General features: G+C 38.9%; 1 protein-coding gene across 3 annotated transcripts in view; it reads left to right on the top strand.

Annotated features, from left to right (window-relative positions):
• The window catches only part of kdm4b (lysine (K)-specific demethylase 4B), a 170214-nt gene that overhangs the window by 60762 nt on the left and 84899 nt on the right, over positions 1-24553 (top strand). For all 3 annotated transcript variants that reach the window (XM_066647154.1, XM_066647155.1, XM_066647156.1), the window contains exons 6-8: positions 2217-2266; positions 11981-12084; positions 21071-21208. In XM_066647154.1, the coding sequence (XP_066503251.1) occupies positions 2217-2266; positions 11981-12084; positions 21071-21208 (292 nt within the window). The remainder of the gene's footprint in view (positions 1-2216; positions 2267-11980; positions 12085-21070; positions 21209-24553) is intronic.

Consider the following 24553-nt stretch of genomic DNA (forward strand, 5'->3'; position numbering starts at 1 on the left):
ATGCTCGTCCCAAACTCTTCAATTTGTGGCTGTGCCATACCCTGCCACTAACTTTACAATGCCCACTTTTCTATTCAGGTGCTGCTGCAGGCCCACATCCCAACTCCTCTTCTGCTGTGCTTCGCCCACCCTCTGGCTTCCAGCGTATGCGCTCTCTTTTTTTAGATGCTGTTGTAGACTACTGTACCAGACCTGTGCAGCCGTGCTGCTCACACTGTACAGCTTCTAGCCTCTGCTCTGTTTTCAGGTGTTTTGGTGGACCTTCATCCCCACCTTTTATTTTTTTGCTGCTGCATTACTCCCAGTCTCTGACTTTCCAACTCATTGTCTTCTCTGGTGCTGCTACGGACCATGTCCTAATCCTCTTACCTTTGTGGCTGTCCCACACCCTGCCTCTTCCTTTACAGCACACTCTCTCTCCTGATGTGGACCTTCATCCTAATCCCCTTCCCCTTGCGGTTTCGCTGCATCCTGACTCTTCCTTTACAGCCCTTCTCATGCTGCGGACCTTCGTCCCAACCCCTAGCTTTGCGGATACAGCGCCTGCCTCCAATTTCGCAGCTTGTGCTCTCTCCTCAGAAGCTTCTGTGGACCCTCATCCCTATGCCTTCCCCCTCACATACAAACAGCACCCTGTATGGCTTGCACTCTCATGCTGGATCTTACTTTCTGCTTCCCTGCTTGCAGCTAAGCTGCTCCCAGCCCTAGCTTTGCAGCTCGTGCTTTCTCCTACCAACAGACCTTTGGCCCAGCCTCTCTCCTTTCCGATTACAATGCTCCTATCTTATAGTTTCAGCCCTCACTCTACTGCCGTGGACCTTCGTCCCATTCTCATCTTGGCAGCCATATTGCTCTTGCCTTCTATGTTTCCAGCTCATGCCACCGAGGACCTTCATCCTTCATCTCTCTGCTAGTGACTGCACCTCACTTGCCTCTTATGAAACTGTTTGCAATGATTCCTTCAGAGACTGTAGGCCTTCAACCTGATCTCTCATCTTCACAAACACGCTGCTCCTAGCCCCCAAGTTTTAGCTTATGCTCTTTCCTCAGGTGTTGCCTTAGACCAGCACTCTGGCAGTTGACGCCACCTCAAATTCAATTCACCCTCTCACATGCTGCCTCTTCTCTGGCTCCTGCTTTTCACCATCTAGGCATCTCCGCTATCCTTGTGTCAACTTTCTACCTTGCCACTATGCTTGAGCCCCTCAGCACCTTTTGGATTTTGTCTGTTTCAGTGTTTGCCCCTGTGTGACAAACTGCCTTCTTTCTGTTTCGCCATTCCTGCAGTGCTGCCCCTTTTTGGGCTTCTTATTTTGCCTCATCTGTCATCCCTCTAGATCACCCTTCCATTCTCAATTCCCTCTATGCCATTGGAAAGGCACCATCATGGCAAACCTGCCAACGAAGGAGATCTGGCTTTGTTAACGCTGCCCCTCTGTAGTACTCGACTTTCAAGGCTGCTACTCATCTATCATTCTGTTACTAATCACTTTCCATATATTGTTGCATTGTTACATTTTGGTGATACTTTAAAATTCTATCAGTAGTTTGATCAATTTGATTTCCGCTGGCGCAGTGATCTTGGCTCTCTTAAGACCAACTCTGACTTTATCGCATTGCGCAATCATGACCCCCGTTATCGCTGTGTCATCTAAATACTCAAATTATCAATCACACTTTAATTTCTGTCATCATAATAAAAAGACATTCAATTTACTCAAACTAATACTATTCCTCTACCGTCTCAAATGGCGCACCAGTTTATTAAAGGTAGTTAATTCATGGACTCACTAACCCCTTTCATTCACCTACAAGCGATCCAGGACACCAATCAAACCCTCAACCAGAGCGTGGACTGAACTAGCACATAGATTATTTGTATAGGGATTAGTATAAATGAATCTGATTTTTGATTACATTTGTCTTTTTTAAGATTTCCTGAAAGCAGAAAGTTCAAGGTCAACAACAAATAATTTACAATAAATAATTTACAATTTTGGCATTGGGTCTTAGACACTAATAGCAGCAGATATTTCCTCCTTTTTTGGTTTAACATTTTTAATGGTTAGGTAAGCAGTGACATTCTTGTACTACTATGTTTTCTTAGCAAAAAAGATTAGATGATTTAGTAAGCAGAGCTGCCATTGTTTTTCTTTAAATTTCTCTTCCTTTATTCTATTCAGCTCAGTAATTGATGCATCTCTCTTCTTCTTCAGGTATGCCATACCTCCGGAACATGGAAAGAGGTTGGAAAGACTTGCGCAAGGTAATGTTTTGCTGTCACTTTTCTGGCTTTTTACACTTGCTTTAGAAATTAGAGAGGATGGCTGGTGTCATTGCTGTGACCAGAGCTCTGGCATGAAATGGAACACTGAGCTTTTGTCATAAAAAGCCCCTGTAAATATACCGCCATCAGGAACTTTAGTCCTGCTGCTGGCCTATATCTCTTCAGTCTTCAGCACACATAGTACTGAAATGAACGATTAAAAAACAAACAAAAAAAATTAAGAAGTGATCTATCTTCTAGAATATTGCAGTTGTAACACCTTTTCTTCACCTTTAATGCCCACATCGTGCAAAAAACACACAGATGGCAGATGCTCTACACATTCTGCCTGGCTGTGTACATCCAGAAAGTGAAAATGTTAGAAGAGGGAGAAGAGGGAGAGATGAAGTGAGAGAGAGGGGATTGCTGGTGTTGTAAACTTGTCTTCTGGTGGTTTCAATGTGGATATAATGCTGTTTATTGAGCGCTCTGGTTGATCCTCAGACTGATCTCAGAATGATCTGGTCACAGGCTGAATCTCAGAGTGATCTAATGGTTTGTAAGGGGCACACATCTTTATACCCATTTTACAACTTCACACAAGGATTGATCTTTACCTAAACGGGATCTGGAAGCACCAGGAACTGTCGTAAACATCATCTGAGTTCCTGGTGCACTGTCTTTACAAAGTTAACAGCTGTTCTTATCAGAGGTGTTTAACACAGGGAATGTGTGATCTCTAAAACAGTCCAAAATGTTATAGGAGAAATGGTACAATTCAAATTCAAAGGAAAAAAAAACAATAAAACACTGGACAAGAAAGATGGAAGAGCGAGATGATGAAATCAACTGAAAATTTGAGGGTGATGGGAGATAATGTATGACTGAAAGAAAATGGAAAGAATTTTTAAAAAATTGGTTACAGCCCCCTCCAGGGTGTGTTCCCGCCTTGCGCCCAGTTATCCAATCCCTTTCAAGGTCAAAGGTGTAAAAAACTATGCACCAAGGCATGCAGACTGCTTCTACAAACATTTGTGAAAGAATGGGGGTTTCTCAGGAGCTCAGTGAATTCAAGCATGGTACCGTGACATGATCCCACATAAGTCTAGTTGTTTAATTTCTTTGGTAATAAATATTCTGCAATCAACTGTCAGTGGTCTTTTAACAAATTGAAAGCATTTGGGAACTTACAGCTATGCTTCTAGACTGAACTAATTTTAGCACTGTTTCCTGGAGAAACTGCATTTCATTCTCCCTCACAACATATCTGATGACAATAAAGCTGACTGACCTTTATAAAGTAGTTTTTATCCATAAAAAATCACATTAGATAATGTCATATAAGATAAGCAATTCTCACACAATGTAGATGTTATGGAAGTGCAAGGCATATGAGCAGGAGACACTGCGTAATATAATAATAATATTCTTGTGTAGGTTGGGATTGCACTGCCAGGCTGAGTGGCACAAATGAAGGATAATAAGGATTGCGGAACACACTGGTGCTAGAGAATCAGAAAAGTTAGAAAATAAGTGAAACAAGACTAAGGTTCTATACTGTATTTCAATGTCACATCACCAGTCAGTGAGCTCCCATAGCTCTCCCTCCCTGTAGCTCTCTTTAAATGCACATGAATTAACTTATTGGCCTTGTACTTAAAAAAATTTAACCCACCACCCACACATCATAATTTTGAAATATCACTCTCATTTGTCAGATACTGTCCACATATTTAAATAACGTGGTATGTGGCATCTAGACCTCTGTTTGCATCCTAATGCGAATTAATATCTGGCTCTGTCTGATTCTCTTCATCTTTTTATTTTTATCATCTCTGCAAATCAAAAAGGGCCTTGTGTTAATATATCTTAAATTGAATTATTCAAGGACCAGTAATTAAATGATCTCTGATTAATGAAAGTAAAGCCAGCAATGGGCTTATTATTGCTGTTTCAGTCTGAGGTCACTTAACAAGGAAAATCCAGTCAATTTCTGCATACTTAAATAATGTACGCAACAATTATTCAAAATCGTTTGATGTGACATGTTTAATTGTTTAGAAACTTGACACTGCTTTCTTTATTGTGGAGGTGATAGGAAGCATGGGTTAAAATAGCCATAACACATATATAGCAGTATTGTACCTGGCAACATGAACAACAAACTTAATTGTTTTTATTCAGAAGATGTGGCAGATCCTCTTATACACAGTGATATACAGCTGAATCAGCTGAAATAGATGTAGGAATTTTAGGAGTCTAGTCCAAGCACAAGAATTGGTGTAGTGTTTCTGCTTCAGACAAATGTCTCATGGCTGGGTTATTTGTTTGCATTATGGTTTCATAACTCCCCACCCACCTTCCCATAATGGTTAAAAAAGGTTGGGTAACCCCTGCTCTAATTGCATAAAATTAAAGGTGCCGGAAATGGTTACCAAAAGAACATTTCATTGACCTGTAAATGTCAGATTTGTTCCGTATATATAAATCAGATATATTATCAGAGTTTTTTGTCATTAAATATTTAGGAGGCTAGTAGACCTACTCAAAGTGAGGCAAGTAATCTTTGCTCTGAAAGAAGATATAACCACAATCATTTGAGAGTAGATCTCCACGCTCAGAGTCCAGCTAGAAACCCAACTCAGAGCGTGGAGATGTCTTCTCCTCTCCACTCTAAAATTTTGGACGTTGAAACTGCAGCCACAGATATGGACAAATGAATAATAGATCTGTAAAGAATTTGTAAAATGCTGAGCTCTGACGAAAAAATATTCAAGGAGGAAATCCTTGAACGTGCAGAAGACTCTCTTCCCACAGTGTTCATGTCACCTTTCTTCTCTGAGATCTTTGGCACACATCTGTCTCCAATTCTGAAACCCCATCAAGTTGGAGATACTTTGAATGGAACTGCGGTCCTGCCAAAATGAGTTAAAGCCTGGTAGATTCAAATTACACATATACTAACTGTATAAGTGTGGTGGTTATGTGAGTCTTGTCTTTTTGCTATTGGGCTTCCACTTTGTGGAGTGAGGTGTGTAGTGGACTCAGGATAATCAAGCAACATCTCTTTCATGCCAGCCAGATCCTCTCTTTAGTTAATTTTGTTTATTTCAATAAGACTGTGAAAGTGGCAACACAATCCTTTTGTTGACCCTCTTCACACCTTAAGATAATTCAATCAACGGAAGGGAGCCAAAGAGTCTGCAGTATGGTCTCTGTCTTTCTGATCAACTTAAACCAATGACATGATTAATTTAAAGTTTTTCTCCCTATGTGCAATGTAACAGAGTGTACATTTCAAGAGTTTAAAAATGGAAAACACAAGAAATCTTTCAAAAGAACGCTTATTTTAAGAATAAAACTTCAGGAACAATGTGGAACAAAAGCACCCTCAATGGATGCCCTGAGGGACAAGGCCACACCAATTTCTTTGTATTTTCTGTTAAAATTCTTGTAAATTTGTATGTATTCCCAAGTCTAAGATTAGACTGATTCCTTCTTTAATCAAGGCTATAACATGTTAAAAATTTTCTTGTATTCATGAATCCCATTTGTAATCCAACCTAGATTTGTACGAATTAATGCATTGTTTTTATGTGTTTACTGGCGATGCTTGGTCTTCAAATTTCCCACAGGGGAAAATATGGGTCAAAACTACTAAACTTATTTCATTCACAATCGTTATCTTTTTAATAGATTGAAAATTGGTCAGTGATCTAAAGTATTAGACGTGTAGTCTGAAGCCATGTGAATTAATTAATGTCATCTCTGCTTATTTTAAAGCTACAGTATTTTAAAGAAAGAAACCACTTTATATTTCATTTCCTTGATGAATATTTACCCTGTATTTGTGTGTTTCCTTAACCAGATAAGTCGATTAATGCCTTCTTTAACTGGCACTATTTACCCTGGAAGCTTCCAGTGTTTTTATGATTATTTTTCATGTAATCTAGCATAGATGTGTAACAGTGCCTGGTTTGCTTGTAGGTTGATATATAATGAAATGATGTACCAAGATACTAGAAAAAAATGTATTCTGACTTCTTCCTTATAAGCAAAATGAGGAATCAGTGACTTTATTCAGTTTGGCTGAATACTTTTGTCTTGATTCCTGGCAAATCCATATCGTGGGCTCTAAGGACTAAGCACATTTTTCATGGGCGCCACACACATACTCAGCTGTACTGCTCATCCCACATATGCATGTTCCTTACAAATGTGGCACCATTTAAAAGTGGAATTAACAGGCTTTCCAACTGTATAAGATTTATTGCCAAGAAACATTGTTACAATGAAGAAATAATCTACCAAATACAAATTTCCTTACTTTTTGTGCTAAGTTTATATGTCCGCCTCAGCTTTGGTGAAGACTAATGGGCTCTGTTGTAGTATTTTCTGGACTATTTGTACAGACTCTGGGGATTAACCCTGGCTTAAACATATATCGCTTGAGCATATAACCCTTTATGCGGACAGTGTGCTTTTATCTAATTAATTCAGTTGATGTCTTGTTACCACAGGGTCATCAAGTCATTAATATTTACAGTTTCTTCTCAGGTTATAAATCCACTAAAATTCCCTGTCAACATTAGAGCTAATGATTTATTTCCATATTATTTCCCACAGTTTCAAATTTCTTGGTGTTACATACAGAACATTTATAATATAATTTTCTATCTTTACTGTCCCAGGTGAAATAAGATTTATCTCATCAGTCCTCCCTTCCCAAATAATTAATTGGCCAGGTCTGTTAGTGTAGGGTATTCTAAACAAAATCTTTCTAGGTTGGAGCTTTGTGGCTGACGCGTGTTTCAGGATCCAAAAAGAAAACAAAACGATATCCTCAACCTAAGTCACATTTTGTATTTTTATTTAAAACAAAAAGGATAACAAAAATGAATACAAATGAAACTGTGCCTCTTAAGCTTCCACTAATGTAAATTATAGTCACTCCACAGCATGACTACAGCCACGGCACGGTCAGAAAACCGTGAGGCACCAACCTTCCTTCTCCCGTGTCAATCTAACCACAATGTCTCCTGTGCAGTGTGCACCTTGCGTGATTAAAGGTCAACTATGTAACTTCCTGTAATTATTCTAAATCCACATTTTAACCCTTTATGTATGTTTTTAACTTAAATTATTAAATATGTCAAGCATGAATTTAAATCAAATACCTTATCAATATGACATTATACTACGAAATATGAAATACACATAATATGAGGCAAATTCAAAAACTAGGCACAAAATAGGCATCTGGCGCCTACAGTTAGGTTAAAATGGATATACTTCCAGTTCTTCTATACCTTTCAATTAGCTCCCTTGTTTTTGTTTACTGTATGTCCAATTATATTTTGAACAATAAATACCCAAAATGTGTAAAGTATTTATTCAAAGCCTTAAGCATTTAGGTGGTCTTGCCAGTTTCAGCTTCATTTTGGTCTTCCATCTTTATCCATCCACATGCTGGTTACTGTCAGTTCTTTATTCCCTCCTTTGATTATAGATTCTGCTTTTCTTAGCTGGCATTAAAATATTAATGATCTATATGCTGATGGCACTGTCTTTATCACAATTTTGTACCAAATTTCCCTTCCCTAAAGTCTGATTTCTGCACATACAAATCAACGCTTTTATAGACATCCCAATACTCCTCCAAAATCTCCCCTTGATATTTTGGAAATTGGTGCTAATACCAGAGGCCAAAGTATATTACCTCCTACTTTCTTTATTCTGCTCTCAAAATAGTTATTAAACACCAGTTGGAACAGGAAGTACAGCTCACTTTCAGGAAATATAATTGAACAAAAAATTCCATCCATATTTGCTCAGTTTGTGCTAAACCGTCTTATTCAGTTTAAGCTGGTTCATAGAGAGTATTAGGTGCAAGTTAACATTGCTAAGCTTAATCTGAATTTGACAATATGTGTGACCGCTGCCACCAACTTACAACACCAAATTATCTCATTTGTTAGTCTTGACCAATATTAAAATCCTTTTGCCTAAATATCTCAATACAGATACTGAAATGATACCATGGCAAAAACCTAAAACATCAGGAAAATTAATGCGCCTTCTCTACAAGCTGAGGGCAGTAGGCAAAATTGCTGGTATCCACTTGTTAAGTGTGACACCATACTTGATGTTTCGCCATTTCCAGGTCCGTGTCATACATGCATAACCCTCTGGAGTCAGCACTCCCGCCCGCCTGCAGGATAGATCAGTACTTGCGCAAAAACAATTACGCAACTCAGCATGTTTTTGCCCTAGAAACATAATAAACATACCCTCAGAAACCTTAAAGTGTTTCCTTTTTAAAAACAATTTAAATTTATTTCTACCTGGTTGTTTTAGAAAGATAAGTAACAAGAGGCACAACACAAATGACTAGATTGAATGCATTGCAGATAATGTTTTTGCCTCATTAATGTTGATTCCATTATCAACAAAATGCTGTTCTACTTGCCCTGTGTGTACTGGAGATTCTGTGCTAAACCTGATTCAAAAATGGCCAATCCATTGTGAGGGACCTGCTGTGTGCAACATAAGCTGTTTCATTTAGGGACTACATAACAAGAGCAGGTATAGCATTGTTAGCCTGATACTGCAATTATCATGACCCAATTTTATATATTAATTCTAGTAAATGTCCAGGTCCTTACCTTTTATAAATGTAGTATACAGACAGAAATTTCTATGTCAGACATGTTCTAACTACATGAAATGTTCTGCATGCTGTAGGCATGGGTCAGCTTCAAAGTGCATGCAGCAGGTGCAGCATGACGTCTCTGTGAATTCTTTGGAAAAATACATGATCTCTTCACACATGGGGTAACTTGGACATTCCCCTGACCTTGTATTTGAGAGCTGGTAGGATAAAGTCTGGGTAATGCCTGGTACAAAATTGTTTGCAAAATTGTATTACCTTCTCCAGGTAATATCTGAAAAATTTCTGGATTAACATGCATGTCCAAAAAGAGACTGAAATTTGACTCTGAATCACTGCATTAGAGTGGAAGGTGACTGAGGTAAATAATGATAATAATGAGGTATTTTTGTATGATTTCGAGTCCATAAACAGGCATTGACCCTAACACTGACCCACGTACTGTCACGATTCATGGATGTCGGACGCACACGCTAATAACACAGACGTTTATTTTAACAAGATATAACAAAAGCAAAGACAAACAACGGTGGAGATAGACAGACTGGATAACAACAACGGAAAACTGCGGAGATAGACAAATTAGACTGTAGACTGATTAACTTGACAAATTGAACAAATAATAGTAAAGACAGACCAGACTTGGAAAACATGACACGGGAAACAAAACAAGAAATGGACTGACTAATGAGCTAAACAATACAAAACCTAGATTTGGAAGGAGGAAACGACTGAGACAGACATACCGGACTAAGCAACAAGACACGGAAACACTGGAAGTGAAACAACATGACTTGGCGGAAAGAAACGAGAAGCAACATGACTAGGAATTATAACAAATGACCGATAAGAGGAAGAGAGACAAGGGGACTTATATACATGACACAGACAAGACACACCTGGAACAGATAATGAGAGGGCAGGGTAACAAATGAGACACAGACAAGGAGGAGGAACAAAGGCAAGACTATGACGGAGACATGAACAATAACAAACAGAGCCATGTGCTAAGTGAGGGCGTGGGCGTGACAGATGCCCCCTCTTGAAAGCGCAACTCCCAGGGCGCGTACACCTAGACCCCCCCAGGAGCTGGGGGGGGAGGTGAGAGCATGGAAAACAAGACAGACTAAGACAAGGAACCATCGGGGGACAGGACTCAGGACAAGGCAGGAACAGACACAGGAAATTGAGCTGGGGACTTGACAGGACCGGAAACAAGAGACTGGACATGGGACAGGACAGGAGATGGAACTAAGGACTGGAACAGACTAGACAGGACAGGAGTAGAAACACAAGACTTAACAGGTGACAGGGGTTGCACATTGGATGGGAATTGAGACAGAACAGACACATTAAACTGAGACAAGACTGGGGACAGAATGGGACTAGAGACAGAAGGCTGGACAGGAGCAGGTGACTGAACAGGGGACAGGACAGGGTGCTTGACATTGGACAGGACACTGGATGGGAACGAGGACTGGACGGGGGATAGGACGGGTGACTGAACTTGAGACAGGGCAGGTGACTAGACTGAGGCTGGGTGCTGGGACTGGACACAAGGCAGGACTTGAGACAGGACAGAGGGTTGAAACGGGGACGGGACTGGAGACTGGACAGAGGGTTGAAACAGGGACTGGACTGGAGACTGGACAGAGTGTTGAAACAGGGACTGGACAGAGGGTTGAAACAGGGACAGGACTGGAGAAAAGACAGCAGAGACAGGAGACAAGACACTAGACTGAAATGGGGACTGGACTGGATTATTAACAGGGGACTGGACAGGACTTGGCTGGGGAACAGGGACCAGGACGCTTACAGGGACAGACACAAACACAGTGACAGGGACAGAGACAAACACAGAAACAGGTACAGGGACTTGAATAGAGACAGGAACCAGGACAGGGACAGACATGGGAACCAAAATAACAGGAGGGTACCCAGGACTGTCAAAAATCTGTGGGGAAGCCTGAGGAACCAGCCTGGGCACAGTTCTGGGGATCGGCCCCGAAGTTCTTGGGGCCAGCATATGGACAGGACCTAAAGCGGCTGGGGCCACAGTCATGGGGGCAGAAGCGGCCGGAGCCACAGTCACGGGGGCAGAACGGCCGGAGCCACAGTCACGGGGGCAGAAGCGGCCGGAGCCACAGTCACGGGGGCAGAAGCGGCCGAGGTCGCCGCCCTCACAGGAACAGAAGCAGTTACAGGGGCAGAAGCGGTGTGGTTTGCCGCCTTCACTGGAACTGAAGCAGCCTGGTTGGCCACTAGCACTGGAACAGAGGCGGTGGGAAATACCACAGGCGCAGGAACAGAAGTGGTGGGAGACACCGACGGCGCAGGAACAGAAGCTGGATCAGAAGCGGCGTGGGTCGCCGCCATCGCAGGAACAGACACAGTGGGGGACGCAGCCTTCTCTGGAGCAGGAGCGGCAGGGGACGCCGCCTTCATGGGGACAGGAGCGGCTGGGTTTGCCACCTTCGCGGGGACAGGAGCAGCCGTGGAAGCCGCCGAAGCCACAGTCACGGGTACAGAAAGAAACGAGAAGCAACATCACTAGGAATTATAACAAATGACCGATACGAGGAAGAGAGACAAGGGGACTTATATACATGACACAGACAAGACACATCTGGAACAGATAATGAGAGGGCAGGGTAACAAATGAGACACAGACGAGGAGGAGGAACAAAGGTGGGACTAGGGCGGTTGGGGACATGAACAATAACAAACAGAGCCATGTGCTAAGTGAGCACATGGCAGGGACAACAGACCTGACAGGACGAGGGCGTGACATGTACTCAGCTTGATGCAGGAAGAGGACTTACTGATAAAATCTACAACCCACAATTACCTACAGAATTAAACGGAACATTCACTCTCCTTCATACATTATTCATTCCTCTTTGGTCATTCATTTAATCATTCATTAGGCTTACAAGTTTTGTCTCAGGCATTTTCTTCCTGCCTTTTTTTCTATTTATTAGAAAACTTCATTTAAGTTTTTTCAAATTTATTTTTAATAACATTTTCCTATTTCTCTTCTATAGGGTTTTTTCCTGGCAGCTCTCAGGGTTGTGATGCTTTTCTTCGGCACAAGATGACACTCATCTCTCCCTCCATTTTGAAGAAATACAGTATTCCCTTTGACAGGGTAAGTGTATTTTGTGACAGACAGTTCTGCAAGTATGTCACAATTTCTGTGTAGCTGATTGAAAGTCTTCCGAGCTTTTTCTTTTCATGTCAAATGTGTAATTTTTACCACAGTAAATTCCAACTCCACAATGTGATCCCGCCCTCTGTCTAATCATTTTACAGTCCAAACACACAGCTGACAGGACTACAAACATAATGTCTTGCAGCCATGAAATCGAATAGAGTTAATGTTATATTTTACCTGACCCAAAAAGCCCCATTGTCCTTCTAAAAGTCCCCGTGACCAGAGATGGAGTAAAATGAGAGGAAATATTGGCCAGGTAACAGCAAACTGCAATTGAACAGGTAACAGCAAATCATTTCTGAAAAAAATATAGAAGTACAGACGCCTATGTATAAATTTTAGTAAATGCCATAGATTGTGTGACATTTGAAAGGTGTCAGGACAGTGTTTATTGTATTTTGGACAAATAAAGTGAATAACAACATGATTGAAAAGTGTAAATACCATTGTTTGTTTGGGTGTTTCTCCATAGTGTGTGTCTGTGTGTGTTTTAAAAAAATTAAGGAGTTAGAATTGTGTTTGAAAAGCCTCGCATATTCACCTATTTAAGGTGGAATGGAGAAATCAACCTTGGTATTACACAGCAAATATAAGCGTTTCAATAATAGGTAGATATTTTAGTGACATGACGTACACTTTGTCATGTGTTTTAACAATAGAAAGGCTAAAATTTTCAGAACCTGAGGACATGGGCCACCCCTCTTTCAGCCCATTAGTGAACTATTAGCTTCCCTTTCTTATGTAAATGAGGCAAAGCAGAGAAAGGCACGAGTTCTTAGAGAGAGAAAGATGGTTTTTCCTCTGCCCTACATTGGTACAATTTTATTTTTTTGTTGTTGTACCATACATTTATAAGTTTACAAATATACATATAAGATATTGACAAATATAGATGTAGTTAAGTATATCTAGATTAATAATTTTTTTGGCTAATGTTCATATTATTATAAATAAAACAAAACTTGCAAAGTTTGCCTTGGTACAAAAGAAAACAATCTAACAAATGACGAAATAACATCAGATGAATGTTTAGAAAATCTATTTGTGACATGTTTTTGTTTGGGGCTGTTTATATTTTAGCTGACGTGGCTGCTGAGTAAAATACAGATTTGGCTCGCACCACTTGAGCCAAATCTCCGGAGAGAGAGAGAGAGAGTAAGACAGAAAGAAAGAGAGAGAGATTAGTCAGTTTAGACTAGGTGGTATCAAGCCAAATCCACAAAGGGTCAGTTTGGGTGCAGGTTTTCCTTTCAACCAAGCAGAAGCCCCACACCACTGAAAGTCTAGATCTATGAAATGAGGTGTTGCTTCTGCTTGGTTGGAAAGAAAACCTGCACCCACCACGGCCCTCTGTATTTGGTTTTACACCCCTTGTCTAGACTAATTGCTTTTTGGCTATAATTTTAGAATTAGTTTATTTATTATTTATTTATTTTTTGGATCTTGATTTATTGGTTGATTTTCTGACCTTCGTTGGTGAAAATTGTCCCTTTCTTATTGAACTAGGGTTGCAAAATTTCAAAGTTTTGAAATTTACCATGGGAATTAACTGGTAATTATTGGAACTAACATGAATTAATGGAAATATTCTAAGCTAAAGGCAAAAAACGTACATATAGTTTGTAAAAAAAAATATACTGAAGCATAATCTTTGCTAAAATAATTTGATATGATACCAAAACAGTTGAATAGCAAAGCTGCTCCTCAATCCCAGGCACATGGCACATTACACACTGAAGGGCTATTGAGACCACACACCCTGCATGCACTGTTCATTCCTTCATCACATGTACAGCATATGTCCATATTATTTCTAGACATTATTTCTACACTCACATACTGAGAGCAAATATTTGCACCAAAGGAATGCACCAAAGGCAACAAATTCAGGTAGGTTTTGATGAAGTTCATATTTTTATTGAGAGTAATAGCACATTGAAACATTTTAGCAACTATTAAATCAAGATGTAATCTCACAGTTGCTTGCTATCTGCTAAATCAGAAAAGCTTAATGATCAGTATCATTTAAGAGACTAGTTTATCAAGGCTTAGCAATCTAGCAAGTGGTTACCTTACCAAGACTAGCATAAGCTAGCTACCTACATTTTTTGCCTCAATGAGTTTCTGTAACGGAGAATGAACACTTATTAATTATTTATTTGTACATGGGGGATACAGAGGTTCAGTAAGAACCCTGGAATTATTAAGCCAAAATGTTGAGCATGCAGAGGTCAGGCTTAAGAAGCTTGTGGGAAAATACCTTTATTTGATTAGATGTTAAAATTGAGGTGTCTAGCAGGGGCAGGAGTTGTTTTTTTTTATTGTTTTTTGATTGAACCTTTAATTGTTCAATGAAAGAATTAAGCATTTATAAAGTTCTGCTAAAATAACTGTGTCATAATTATTATTTGTATTGTTATGCCTTCATGTCTGCTGTTGACCAAAAAAAAGAACACAGTACATTGATGACAGTGTATGATATAGTTCCTTTAAATTTTCCAATATTTCCTATTATTTCCAATAAATTCCCATAAATTCCAGAGCTAAATTTCCCATGGAAAGTTACCGGTAGTTTACTGGAAATTTGTCAGAAAAAGTTCATTCCTTTGCAACCCTGTAATTAATAATGCAGAGTCCGCCATTTGGCTGGGGTCGAGCAAACGAGCATTCACACAATCCTGCCATTCATGCACGACACATTTGCACCATAGATTTGCACCAGATCTTAAAATAAAATCCTGGACAAAAAAATTAATCAGACTCTCATCTGAAGCACAGACTGCAGCCTGTCTCTCCTAACTGCTTCACAGCAGGGGTATATGTCGGACGGCCAAACATTATCTCGGAAGGGGAGAGTTTAGTCTTGGACGACACTCTTTGTCTCATACTCATGCATACCAGTGGCAGGGCTTCCACCCATTTTAACCCCGTTTCTTGACACACTTTGACAGTTTTTGTTTTATTGTGCCATTTGCTATGTAGTGGCATGCCAATTACTTCGCTGATTTGTGTTGCAATTTTGCTAACAAAGGATGGCCCATTATCAGATGAGAATTTCCTAGGAATACCAAACCTAGGAACAATTTCCCTCAACAGTATTTTTTCTACTGTTAGTACATCTTGGTGAGTAGTGGGTTAAGCTTCTACCTATTTTGAAAACATGTCACAAGCATTTCTTTTTCAGACATGGTGTTAATTCAATAAAATCCATTTGTAGGTGATCAAAAGACATGTCAGGTTCTGTATGTCCATTTGTGTGTTCATATGAATTGGCTCCTGTTGAGTTTACCTTCAGACAGGTGAGACACTTCTTTGAAAAATTTAGTTGGTAATTTGAGAAGCATTTTACAAACCACTGTTGTTTTACTGCATCTACCATTCCTCCTCTAGAACAATGGTCCACTCCATGGGCCATTTTCGCAAAGTAAGGAAAGTAGCAGAAAGGTAGACATGGTTTGTTGTTTGGTTTCAATGTAGCGTGGTAACAGTATTTGAATTATTTATGCTTAATGGTGATTATCGCTTATAATTATTATTATTATTATTACCGAATTTAGCTAACGATATTAATACTTCATCAGAAATTGGGATACTGTTCACGCTAGGGAGTGAGTTTCAGGATTTTCAGACTTTTATGAATACACAGTCTTATTTCAAATCAAAGAGAGGTTTATTGAAAAGGAATAATAATTATTTGACATGTAGCATAATTATTAAATGTTAACCAAGGGATCAACGGAGGTGAAACCCATCTTCTGGCTTAATAATCAGCTAGGCTATATGACTTATGACTAATATCTGTTGCTATATGAAGTTAATTAATATGTAACTTTAGACATCAGCTTCTGAAAATGAGATTTTATGAGCTTACATGACGCTGTTATAACCAAGCTGATGGGTCCAGCAGGTTTAATCTCCGTTCTCCGGTTCTGGGCTTTCTGTCCTCCCAGTGTCACAGCTGAAGATAGGCTTGCTATGGAGGAGATTCCCTCCAGGATGAGTAAACGGTGTGACTTCAGTCGGGGATTCCCTTCATAGAGAACCACTGGCCTAGCTGGAGAGTCACCGAAATGAGGGGGCGTCGAAATGAAAGCTAGCTGGTTCCTCAAATTTTCAGAAGCGATGTCCTCAGAAGTCAGAGTATAATGCTGATATACCAGCTATCAACTAATCTCAGAGGTAGTATCTTATTCTGGCCAAAACTAAGTTTTCACCTGCTTTGATCAGCCGTAAGAATGAGGCTTTGACTAGGCAATAAGAAAAGACAACATAAAATAAGTTGAGACTCGCTGACAGAGCTAGTCGAAGTATATCTCTGGCTCAATCACTGTTTTAAGCAATGCTAACGGACCCAAGGCGTCTCTTGTTTGTTCGCATGAAGATTGGTCTCTTTCAGAGTCTTCTTGAGAGTCGGCTCCATCAGCTTCAGAGAAGAAAAATAGGAAAAAACAAAAGAGAGCAAAAAGGCAAGACGTTAAACAGGCAAGAGAGGCAAAAATCAAGAGAGCAAGAGCAAAAAGAGAAGAGAGCTTCTCAGAGCGGGTCCCGTCTTTCTATGTGGTGCCTTTACGCCCACTTGGGAGGTCACCGTTCTCTGATTGGCTACTGAGTTTGGGAAGTAAACGTGACCGTCTCAAGTTTTCCTGAGAAAAAAAATATACTTGGGCAGATAACATTTATACAATTATATACGAGGTATTATCTTGTATTATCTTATTGGATATTAATACATTGAGTATAATGATGCAGTTACACCAACTATTCTAGCTATTAGAAATTAATTACCATTCTTTTAAATTGAGAAAGAAATCGGTTTTCGTGATAGTACCCTGATTCACGTTACTCGATTCATGTTTATTGTATATTCACACGAGAATAGTGTATTGTCACAAGATTACACAATAATAATGATAATAATACATCTGACAAAACTGGATTAAAAAAAAAACATACGTCCAAGGTGATTCTCTTTTGGGGGAGAGAGAGAGGGAGAGAGAGAGAGAGAGAATGCTTCTTGTGGCATATGATTTCGCAAATGTCCACTTGGGGGCACTGTTGGTCCCTGCTGTTCCGGCTGGGTTGAAGTCCAATGTCCAATGTCCAAGTCCAATGTCCAATGTTTCAATGGAACAGCATTAGTGGCAGTCGGGCAATATGGCGATTTTCCCGATAAGATAAGAGTCCGACGCGGAGGGTGAGTGATCTTTTGGTTTAATGGTACTTTTTGGACATCATAAAAGTGGGGGAACCACTCAGTGTCAGTGTGAGCCTTTCAATCTTCAACAGGCTAGGTGTGTGTGTGGGTCTGTGTTTTTTTTGGATGGAATTTGTAGCAAATTTAACATGCTTATCTCAATACCCTCCTTTGTGCATGACAATTTCATTCCTAATTTACACATTAGGTCCCTTGCTTTCACAGATTCACAGGGCAATTTGATGATAGAAGGAAAGCATGCTGTAGAGTTGTGTCATTTCCTGCATGGCGACACCAAAGCTCGTCAGTGTAAGATTCCATTAAAGGAACTCCACAACAGCACAGAGTACTATGTGAATGTTGATAAAGAAGATGTTTTCACAGAGAGTTTTTATGGGTAGTTTATATGTCATAAGCATAAGATAATCACTCTAAGTTTCTGCAAGCTTTGTTTCCTTAGAGACGTCCCAGTTTGATATACAAGATGAGGGACAGAATATTATGTTTTAATAAAGCACTGACCTCGAACTGACCTGACATACATTTAGTTTGTGAGTTCTGTTGACAATTAGAAATGAATATACAGACAAAATAAGCAGACGGTCTTTCAACAGAGATACATAAAAATTTACATTACCGGAATAGCAGTTTCTCCAGGAAGGTTCAAATGCTATAGCGCTAGCTTCAGCTCTTAAGGTGGAACAGACAATTTAAGAAGCTGGTGAATAAAGCCAATAAGACTCATAAACGAACACATGTAAAATTGTGAATAAGAAACAAAGTTCTGCCTCCTAAACGACATTTATGGTGATCAATACGTAACACCAGCCTTGAAATGTAGGGAAATGGTGGGTACTTGTTCACTTTTTTGTCTTTTTCTAGCGTAGATAGATGTTTTTGTGAAATGATGAACACTTTTTGTTTCATTATGGCACATTCTTCTTAGCTATTAAGAGTCCAAAGTTCTTAAACCTGTCTCCTTGTCTGTTCATTCAGTTTTTCTCAAACTGGCAACCTGGTCGAGTCAATAGAAAATTACCTCATCAAGGCTCATTTGGAAAATGCAGGGGAGTAGTATAATTTGTAAAATATATTTAATATTTTTGTCTATAAATCAAAATAATTTTTTAAATATAAAACAAAGATGGGAATCAGAATTAAATAAGGATATAACAAAGAATATATGGCAGGATATATACAAAGGCAAATTTAGTAACAAATTCAAATACATGGCGAGAATTTAAATGGAAAGTAATCACGAATGCCAAAGATGAACACAACACACACTAATTCATGCTGGAGAAATTGTGGAGAACAAATTGGAAACCATACTCACATATTCTGGCTATGCGCCAAAGTTCATCTGTATTGGAAAATCATATTTGATGCTCTTAAAGGAGTATTTCAACAGAACATCCCACAAGACCCTATGGTGGTAACATTGGGAGTAATACCTGCCGGTATAGAGGGGAAATACCTCCTAAGAATATTACTCACTGTAGCTTTAAAGTGTAACACAATTAAATCGATGAAATCAGAACCCCTACACATATAACTTATGGATCCAAAAGATATGGGATGTTTACCAAATGGAGCAAATAACATACTCATTAAGGCTCCAAAAAGGGTATTTACTAAGAGATGGAGTCTAGTCATAGATTAATTAATACAGTGAGATTAATCTCTATGTAATCAACACATGCAAGTATATACTTCCTTTGTCATACTATTAATTAATAAATATATTTTTTTCTTTTTTTATATATAATGCCTTTCAATTTCTAGTTTGTTTTGATATATCTTAAAATGTAACCCAATTTGTGTGATTATACTTAATTTGGAGTGGATGTCATCTTTAAGATGGTCAATGTAATTGTCCTTTTCTTGTTTTTGTTATATTATCATTTATATATTTTATTTAAAAATGAATGTACTATAACTGAAAAAGAAAAAATTATGTGTGAAAGTACTTAAACACAATAAAAATTAAGTTCAGAAAAAAAAATACCAGATGAATGCCATACATCTCTCGCATTGTTGCTGGGTTTGTGCTGAATATTAGCATATGTAGCTTTTTGGGAACAAATTTGTTATAATATCAAGGCATGTCAGATCACCTCAGGCGTGGCTGAAAGGCCTCAGACACCAGGGGGTTAAACCTTATGCTTTGCTGGGGGTGTGTGTCTGTGTCTGAAATTACAAGGAATTTCCTGGTAAGGCAAGGTACTGGTTCCTGGTAAGGTTCCTGGTAAGTCCAAATACTGCATGGATTACACAGCATGACTCCTCTCGACCATTACATGTAATATATAGTGCACTATAAAGTTAAAAACACTATAAGGGTGAATGGAAAATAATTTGCAGTGCTAAATGTGGCCCTGTCCCAACCTTTTTGGGGGAAAAAAGACCCAAAACCTTCTGCACAATGCTGTGTGTATGTGTTTATATGCGCAAATGTCAGTGCATCAAATACTAGCTTGTCTAGTCTTGTGTTTATCGTAAGCAAGGGTGTTTGTTTAGTTAATTTGTTACTATCACACTGTACACTTTGTCTTGTACAGAAATATTATCCAGCCATGTAAAACTAATTGAATGCATAAACAATTAGACAATATTGAGTTTATAGATAGCAAATAGAGCTGGATGACTGAGTGAGCAGAGAGGCACGCAGGGCAGATATATGCCTTACATACCGCCCCAATTAATCTAACAGTTTTTAATGGATGCCAACCAGCTGTTTAGCCAAGGCTTTGTGGGGACCCTCACATATCTGAACATCATTGAAAAAACTAACAAAATTAAAAGATTCATTTACTGGGGTTGGCCAACTCCAAACACAAATTTCAGTCTCATATCCACACCTAATTGCACTTGTACTGCCTGAAATAATAATATAGCAGTGTAGCCAAGAGGGAATATGTGAGTGGAGAGGAGTTCTGAAGAGGGAGAGAAAATTGAAGGAAAAAAGTATTGGCAGATATACTGAGGAAAAAAACTAATGGGGTGAGAGTGAAAAAATATATGGAGGTAGAATAGACAAAGGCGGGAAAAGAGAAGGAAAGAAAATGACATTGTAGGATAGAAAATGCAGTGCAGGGAAATACAGGTAGGAGAGTAAATGGGGAGTGAAAGAAATATGAGGGAGGGATATACAGAAAGTGAAGTAGATGAAAAGAGAATGATGGAGTGAGGGTAGAAATTAATGAAAGGAATTAGGAAGAGAGATGGATGGGATAAAAGGCTGGTAGAGGAAGAAGAGGGAGGTGGATATGGAGTGATTATGGTAAGGTAGAAGCAGACAAGTGTTTAGTGAAAATAAGATGAAGAGAGAAAGATGGGGAGGTAGATAGAAATAGTGCAGGGATAAAGGCATAGAGAATGACAGTAATAAAAATTGGTGGCAAGAAATGGAGAATAAAAAGGGAGACGGTAAAGAAAATATCAGTACCCCCTCCCCACAGTCAACTGAATGCTTCTGAAGTATAATTTGTTTCATGCTGTGTCAGATTGGTCTCAATTGCATACATATTAATGAAATTATTATGATAATATGTAGCAGGTGTGATACTAGAGGGTTAAAATGCTGGCCCTCTGCACTACATACTAACCTTTATTCCCAGAGTGTCTGTCAAATTCCATAAATGTAAAGGTAATGTAAATATCACTAATTTTATGGAGAAAAATGTTGACCACCTCTGTTATTCCATTTGTTTTTGTCTTGTATAGATCACCCAGGAAGCAGGAGAGTTTATGATCACATTCCCGTATGGCTACCATGCTGGCTTTAATCACGGTTTCAACTGCGCTGAGTCCACCAACTTTGCCACACTGCGCTGGATTGACTATGGCAAGATGGCAACACAGGTGGGCAGCACCCCTCAAATGAGAGTGCATTTATTATAATGGCAGTCGTATGTGCGGTATCCAATATATATAAATACATAAGAGCATTTGAATTGCATATTTAGAAGAAAGCGCTTTTTGATGAAAACCAAAGTTTGATTAAAAGAAATAGTTGAACAAAAAGCGTTCTATGTTAAGGCAAACACATTTTCATTTTTGATCAAATTTGAAGCAAATTTTCAAAAATACAGCCAGAGAAAATGCAAAGCATTAATATATTTATTATTTGTTTGTTTGTTTGTTTTTATTAAACAAGAACCTAAAACTATATCAAACAGAGATGAGACAAAATACAGGCAAGACGTACTAAATTTAGGAGTAAAGAGATGATATGGAGGAAAACTAAATCAAGACCAAGTATACCAATGAAATATACGTATTAAACATAAACAAGACATAAACAAACACTAGACAAAGAACTAAATTAACCAGGGTATAGAAGAAACCTAAAAAGCATGAGATTAACAATACACATACACCTACACTGGACAGAGACTGAACTAATCTAACCAAGGCTTAATAATCTAGACATTAAACAGAGAACAGAGCACATATACAATTAAAAACAAGACTAAACTAATACCTAACATAAATTTATTCAGAATTAATCATAAAATACAAACTCACAGAAAAAAATGCAAGAGGAATTTATAAGAATATGTCAGAATCACAGAGATTCACTAAACAACCAACATAGAGAAAGCAGGACTATAAATATACTTGAAACAAAGGACCCAGGTAGAGTAAACTAGAAACAACAAAAACATAAGAGAAAACCAGAAAGAAGCAAGCACAAGAGGCCAAAGACCTCAAATAGGTAACAAGAAACAAAGACAAGGAACCATCACTATAAGCCCTATGGAAACAAAAAAACACCTATGAACGTCACATGACACATTAGTAAGGGGGCATGGCTACATAAAAACAAGGACAAAATAATCACATGACACTAGGGGGGTTTGATTAACAATGTGCAAGGAGACAATGTAAACAAAACCAGGAATCACAGAAAAACCAAGACAGAACCAAAAACAAAGAGGATGTGGAAACCTGAAAGAAGAAATCTTATTTTTCTCCAATGATTCTTCCTCATGTGATGAAAGTCATTTCATTACACTGACACCTAGTTGTCGGAATTCGTCAGAGATTTTAATGGTCACCCCATATTTAGTGCCTGCTATGGTGGCAAACATATTAAAATGTTCATTCTCAAGAGTTCCGGTTGGAATGTCATCGTGATGGCCACGCTGTGAACGAGCCCTCTAGGAAACCTACAAAATTGAAAATCTAACCCTATTAAAACGATGAAAATTTGTTTCAAGAAGTGAATAAGGAAGGGGGTAAGCGAAATACACCAAAACTGACGCATCAAAGAGGCAATTTAGTAGAGGTTTAAAGCTCAGAAAACAATGCTATCTTTCCGGCTAATGCTAATATAATCTGTGCTCATTACAAATTTACACACTGAAAGACTGTTAATGAACTTTATGATTCTATCCCAGCAATCATCTGTCGAAATATGGCTGAATTGGACACGGTATTACAGGAAATAAGAGGCTTTTGCCAAGCAAATAATGCGCAATTGGGGGAAATAAAGGAAGAAATCCTCAAGATGAATGCCAGGCTGGTCGAGGCTGAGGGGAGGATTGAGAAAGCAGAGAGGATTCCGAATACAGAGGATGCCATCATGGAAATAATAAATGTACAGTTAAAAGTGGAGGAGAAATTAATGGACTTAGAAAGCCATACAAGAAGAGAGAACATATGCATCTACGGTTTACAAGAGACAGCAGAGTGGAACTTTCCAACAATGAGTGATTTTGTTACTGCATGAAGATTTGGAGCTGTCCTAAGAGGAGCTTGACATTCGCATTGAATAGGCACATCACTCTCTATCCCTTATTGTGACTCAGCTTCAAAACCAAAGAACGTTTGCTTCGCAAGGCATGGCAGAAAAAAGGATTTACCTGGAACGGCAGACAAGTGAATCTGGATCATGACTACCCCTCCATGCAGAGAATACTGAAAGAACAGCCGATCCCATTTCAGACCCTTTTTCCCGCTTGGCTGAGTGTGCAATACACAGACGAAACAAAAATCCTCAATTCGGTGATGGAAGCCACTGAAGACATGTCTAGCAGAGGCTATGCGGTAAATGTCGTTAAATAACAAGAGATGGCTCTGGAACAACTTAAGCAGCTGACCTGGACCAAGGTGGGCAGAGGACTGGGGAGCAGCACTGCAGACAAGATGCAGAAACCCAGATAAAAAGAAAAACTTAGAGCCTTCAAGAGGATAGCACCTATGACTTCAGGAAATGGAGGTTTAGACGAATATAGTCTATTTAGGGAACATAATGAAAAAATAAATAAGGTTTCTCGCAGGCACTTTCAACAGTGAGGCCTCAGCCCTTAAAGGCCCTCTTCACTGACTGATGAAGAAGTTGCCTTTAGAAGAGAATCAGGGTCTACTTCTGAGACTTCTACCCTGGAAGTTAATACCTCAGTTGTTTTTTGATCTTTTTTTATGTTTATTTTTCATATGGTTCAGTGTTTATTAGGTTGAGCAAGGAGCCCATAAATCAGTGTACAATAACTACAGTGTCTATAATTTAGATTAATGAAACGGATATCTATTACCATTAATGGTTTACATAATCCCGTGAAAAGGTGGAAAGCCTTATCCAAATGCAGGAAACACATTTAGTTGATAATGAATACGCAAAATTGAATAGGCTGGGTTTTAAACATGTCTTCCCACAGTTCGAGGAGGCGAAGAGGGGTGGCGATTTTGTTATTTGGAGCTCTAAATTATGAATATATATAGGAATATAAAGACAAATAATTGGGTAATGGGAAAGAAAATTGTCCCTCCCTCTCTATCATTCCAAAAGAAGCAAAGGATAAATTAGAATGCAGCAACAATCGCCCCGTTAGTGTATTGAATATTGATTATAATCTGTTCGCTTAAATCATCTCAAAGAAACTAGAAACAATCATACCAGGGTTAATACATGATGATCAAACGGACTTCATAAAACAGAGACAGACTCAGGACAATATTAGGAAGGTTTTACACATAATGAGGCATGTGGATAAACAAAAATTAGAGATCCTAATATTAGTTTGGACACTGAGTGCTTGAAAATCTTGGTTTTGCTAAATCTATTATCAACATTATTTCAGGTTTATACAACAGACCAACAGCTAAGATCAAAATTAACAGAGACCTCACTGAATCATTCATAGTGGAGCGCGGGACACAATAGGATTGTTGCATTTCGCCGCTCCCCTTCTCATTGTTCAT

Source organism: Hoplias malabaricus, chromosome 16 (assembly GCF_029633855.1).
Source record: "Hoplias malabaricus isolate fHopMal1 chromosome 16, fHopMal1.hap1, whole genome shotgun sequence".
Classification (NCBI taxonomy): Eukaryota; Metazoa; Chordata; class Actinopteri; order Characiformes; family Erythrinidae; genus Hoplias; species Hoplias malabaricus.